The 5,655-nt window shown below is 36.9% G+C and overlaps 1 protein-coding gene across 1 annotated transcript; it reads right to left on the bottom strand.

The window, feature by feature from the left end:
• Window positions 1-3,766: 3,766 nt before the first annotated feature.
• LOC132039142 (uncharacterized) lies at window positions 3,767-4,156 on the bottom strand. The gene has a single exon (XM_059429683.1). The coding sequence runs from the start codon at window positions 4,154-4,156 to the stop codon at window positions 3,767-3,769; it is 390 nt and encodes a 129-aa protein (XP_059285666.1).
• Between the last annotated feature and the right edge of the window lie 1,499 nt (window positions 4,157-5,655).

Consider the following 5,655-nt stretch of genomic DNA (forward strand, 5'->3'; position numbering starts at 1 on the left):
GGAAAACTCATTGCTCAAGGGATTAAAAGCCACAACCTACACTAGTAGGATTTCTAATTTCACTAACTGGGTAATGTTATTAGATTACAAGCCTTTTGCAACCAAGTAATTAGCCCATTAATCCCTTCCCTTATAATAACTCTACTGCAAGCACTCTCTTGACTAACTCTAGCCAAGAACCAACTAATTCAACTACCTCTAGCTGAATTTCAACTCACCATAACTAACTATAGTCAGGCATTTACACAAAAAGCTTAATAAGCCAAACACCTACAAAAGCTCTTCTTAAAAGAAGTGCAGGTTTACAATATTTAGACCAAAAGACAAAGACTAAAAGCTAGGACTCAAGACATCTTCAGTCTTGGGATCTGATCCTTGGAGTTATTTAGTCTTGATCTTGAAAGCTCAGAGAAAATAGTGGCGGCTGCTCTTTTCAACAATGAGAAGAATATATTTTCAAGTGCTAGGTCAAACAAATGCCAACATGTTGTTTATATAGGGAACTAATGAGAGCCTGTAAGGATTATGTGAGTGGCATGTGATATAGATAGAGACGTTGCATTGATCCTTCTGTTCCGCTGTGGCTCTGCAAGTCGAAAAAGTGCCACAACTTTACAGCTATCACATTCGTACAGTGCCCAGGGGACCTGATCAAGGACCTAGTCCCTGGTGTATATGTCAATCATCAAAGCTATGAAATGTCATAACTCATCAATTTCCCCTTTTTTGATGATGACAAACTCGTAAGTGATTTCCCCCTGCAGATTTGACCCCAACAATATGTAGCATATAATATTCTCATTTTCATGCAAAGAACCAGGTTCCTTTTGCGAATACGAACACAACTTCCCCCTTTTGGCATTATTGAAAAGAGACAAAAGTTGACACAAGCATTAAGAAGTTGAGAAACATTAACTCAGGCTACTTGGGCAACTCAGCATGAGTACCAACAGAAACAACAAAGCAACATGAAGGAAAACATTTTCAAAAATTAGAGAATTGCCAATCAGAATGATATTTTAGTACAAAACATAGTAATCAATTCAACACAAACATACTAAATTAATTGTTAAAATGCCAATATCAAAGAAAAAGGTTCAGGAATTTGGCGGAATAGAAGATCAGAGTTTGGCAGGGTTTGATAGGTTGACAGGGTTGAAAGTTTTGAACTCTGTTGGCTTAGCTACTTTTACTTTTGTATAAAACTGAATTGGTGAAGTAGTTGCTGGGCCGCTTCTTCTTCTAGAGAGGAAGCAGTCCTTTTTTGGAACTTTATGAACGATTGATGAAAAGTTTGTGTTACTGAATACCTATGAATCAGAGATGTTTCAACTCTTGTAGACAACCTTTTTCCTTTTTTCTAGTAGTACTCTTGTAGTCCCTGTCTTTCGATTTCTTTTACTATGTTCTGCTTCTTGTACTTCTTTATTCGTATTATTTTTGTTGTAGCTATTGTTCCTTCTCAAAGGAATAGCCCCTTTGAGCTGGGGGTCTATCGGAAACAACCTCTCTACTTGTCAAAATATAATATGTTTCTTTCCATTCCTCGTGAGCCACTTATTTCTCCGAAACAAAAGATTAAAGTCATCTTCCTCCTTTTTCCCAAGAAGTCGACGGCGTTACACCATTGGGATACTTCGAATAAACACCCTGGACCTATTCATTCCTTCTCAGACTCGCCTAGCGGTCTGAAGTCTAACTAATGGAAAGTGCCTATGAATTAGTTCCAAGAAAGCGGCCGTTCACGTCAGGAATAGAGGCCGTTAAGGATGTACTTGCTTTTCCCTTTCTTCATTAAGATTGGGTTGGTGTTCAGTCTACCCACCTAACTCACTCGCGGAAGAGAAGAATAGATCCATTGGCGGGGGAATGTAGGGGTAAGGTCTGAGTACACTCTACCCTCTCCAGACCCCACCTGGTGGGATTATACTGGGTATGTTGTTGTTGGCTTGTTGCTACTGTTCTTTTTCAAAATGCTTTAACATGCTTCCTATAGTATTTTTCCATGACTTCTTTTTCTGCACTGCTTTCATTTGTCATGACTTCTTTTTCCAATCTGCTTTCATTTACTTTTCCTTGAGCTGAGGGTATATCGAAAATAACCTCTCTATCTCCCAAGGATTACCGGGTATGTTGTTGTTGTTGTATACTCTCTGTGTTAATTCGATGTGCAAATTAATTCGAGGTGCAAAGGTTTCTACCATACTGTTTTTTTTTGTGGCTGCTTATTCTCATTTGAGTTAGCCTATGTCACTTCAAATCTTTATTATTGCTATTATAGACCAGCCTTTGCACTATTCCAGTAATGCACATAATTGAGAATGTATTAATGGAAGAAGTTTTCTCTCCACTTTGTGGGGAAAGGATTATCTCCAGTAAAATTCTCTCCGTTAATATTCAATTAAGTAACGGATGTAAGCCATCTCCATGTACAATAGAATTATAGTAAATGACTCGGATCCTTTTGTTTAGGGAAAATTAGGCTCTAGCTATTTTTTAAGATATTTAAACTACGTAGCCTAAACTTTGTGTATAAACACCTTATTTAGCCTATATTTGTGTATAAACACTTTCTATACATTATTATACACTTTACACAAGGTTGATACATTATGTATAATGTTTTTCCTCCTGATATAAGACTGTATAATATTGTATAATGTTGTATAATATTGTATACTAGGCTACATGGCGTAAATATTTTCAAAAGCTGTATATTTTTAAAAATATCCCGAGAACAAGAATTATCAACTTTTGTAGTTACATAAAAAATACACTTTCAACTTACTGCACTTATTTATAATTCGTCGTGATATTCAATGGAATTTTTTTTGTGATAGTATTCAATGGACTTTATTTTGGTTCCTAAACTTTGACTGGGAACACGGAAATAAATGTCTTGATTCCATAATAAAACTGGTGAATTCACTCCATTTATTGTTCATTATTTTTAAAACTATATAATTCTCTTTGTTTTTATTTTATAACTCACCTATATTTATTTTTAAGTTATAATCAGATACTTTAAAGAGAATTTGTGTATAAATATTCTGGAACATAGATGAAAGATCATTAAAGGCAAAAATAATGCAAATAACGTTTTTGAAATGTATGAGCGAAAAAATACAAATGTAAGGCATGCATAGGTCAAAACATCACCCGTTGAGATGATAGACTCATGTAGCTTTAGTTCCCATAATTACCTCTAGATGTTTAAAGGTTCTCGGTAGGGCCGGCTCTATGGCTAGGCCAGTAAGGCATATGCCTTAGGCTCCTAATTTTGGAGGCCCTAATTTTTATTTTTATTTTGGTAACTAACTGATTTTTATTAATCACCAAGTGCAAACTTTACAAAACCACAGTAGAAGGACTCACTCTATTGTCTCAGTTCAGTCTCTCATCTAGACTATAAACAAGAAATCTCAGAAAACAACTCCTATCAGTCTATCAGGGATCAACACCAGATCAAGAGCACACCTCCCAGGGAGGGTTTCTCTTGTCCAAGAGTCCCAGTACATCTCAAAATTTTGTGATCACCCTACAAGTTAGTCAAAACTGAAGATTCTGCAAAGATGTTCCTTGTTCTGTTTTTAGCTCTGAAGTTGCAAATGCAAGCCACCATCCTGGCAATGTCTTCAGTACTCCTGCTTCTCTTCTAAAAATTGCGCAAATTTCTTTTAGTTCACACACCATGAATGGTCTTGGCAAACACCATCTTGAATACAGTTGCAGATAGTGATTTCCCTTTGGCATTGCTGAGGGCCCATTAGAAATATTGTGCCCAAGTTGTAGCTCTGTATGGTTTGCTTTTCATCAACCCCAGTAGCCTGTCCCAAACTGCTTTAATAAAGACACATTCAACAAATAAATGGTTTCTACTCTCCTGGTGCCATTGACACAACACACAGACTGGATCAACCTTAAGGCCCCATTTTGCTAGTCTATCACTTGTCAGCATCCTTCCATGAAAATGTAGCCACATTGTGAATCTGGCTTTTGCACTTGCTTCATTATTGAACATAAGAGATTTCCATGATATTCTTTCCTGTTGTCCCAGGAGCTGCAAGTATATTTGTCTAATCATACTTTTAGAATTCTGCATCACTAGTTGCCTTTGAGGTATCTCTTGCCTTGCTTCGATGATCTTCCTTACCATCCATGAGGCTTGTTTTGGTATTGTCATAGTCTCCAGTTGTTTTCCCTTAATGTAGTATGAGTGAATCCACCTTATCTACTTTTGATCATTTTTGCGTGCTAAATCCCAATGATTCTTAGCAATTGCTGCTTTATTCCATAATCTCAGATTAATCAAATTTAGGCCACCAATACTTTTGGGAGAACACATTTTCTCCCAAGCTACTAATGCCTTCTTGTAATGATATTTGTCCCAGACCAAATATAGCTTCTGCAATAGGCTTCCACAGTTTTAAGCACTTTGGTAGGAATTACAAAGAGCTATGCCCAATATGCTTGTATGTCAAAAAATACAGCCTGCACCAGTTGAGTTCTTCCAATATAAGATAGCTTCTTTGCAGTCCATGAAGAGATTTTTGCTACCATTTTGTCAATAAGTGGTTGCCATGGAATTAATGTCATCTTTTTAGTATATAGGGGCACTCCAAGGTATCTAAATGGCAAATCTCCCTATGCATAACCCAAAGCTTGTAAAATCTCAATCTTCACTGGTTGTGCCACACCCCCAAAATAAACTGAACTTTTACTCATGTTTGCCTGTAATCCTGAGGCCATAGCAAACTGATTAAAACAATTATGTACATAGGTAATATAAGAGAGGTCACCCTTTGCAAACAAAAGCAGATCATCAGCAAAACTGAGGTGAGTGATACCCAGTTTTGCACATCTGGAGTGAAATTTGAATTGCCTCTCCTTTTTCAGACCATGTAGACACCTACTCAAGTATTCCATGACTATTGCAAATAAAAAAAGGGATATAGGGTCTCCTTGTCTCAACCCCTTAGCTGCTGAAAATGGTGGTGATGGTTCCCCATTTACAATGATAGAGTAACTGACAGTTTTCACACAAGCAAGGATCCAATCTTGAAATTTTTTAGGAAATCCTAGTTCCACCATAACCTGCTCTAAGAAGATCCATTCTACAGAGTCATAAGCTTTTGTTAAATCTATTTTGATCATGCACTTGGTGAAGTATTCTTTCTTTTATATGCTTTGACAATTTCATGGGCCAAAATAAGGCTATCAACAATTTTCCTTCCAGGTATGAAATCTGCCTAGGCATCACTAATGATACTGGCAATAACCTTCTGTAATCTAGTTGGTAAAACCTTTGAAATAATCTTATATAGGACAGAACAACAGGCTATGGGTCTAAAATCCTTTGCACTAGTTGGGTTTGTCACTTTAGGTACTAAGGTTATAGCAGCATAATTTACACGTTTGTAAAGGTTACCTGTTTGAAGAAATCTTGAATTGCAACAATAACATCTGATTTGATTAGGGACCATGCTTTCTTGAAGAAGCAAGAATTGTATCCATCAACTCCTGTTGCCCTGTCCTCACTAATTGCCCACAGCCCTGCTTGTATCTCTTGTTCAGTCACCTCAGCATTCAGACTCAGTTGTTGTTCATGAGTAAGAATTGGCCCATTCTTCATTACCTCTTTGTTGATTGCTGGTA

This window comes from Lycium ferocissimum, chromosome 12 (genome assembly GCF_029784015.1).
Source record: "Lycium ferocissimum isolate CSIRO_LF1 chromosome 12, AGI_CSIRO_Lferr_CH_V1, whole genome shotgun sequence".
Lineage (NCBI taxonomy): Eukaryota > Viridiplantae > Streptophyta > Magnoliopsida > Solanales > Solanaceae > Lycium > Lycium ferocissimum.

Excerpts from the sequence above, each read along its gene's own strand:
- LOC132039142 (XM_059429683.1), bottom strand. The coding sequence starts at position 4,156 with ATGGTAAGGAAGATCATCGAAGCAAGGCAAGAGATACCTCAAAGGCAA.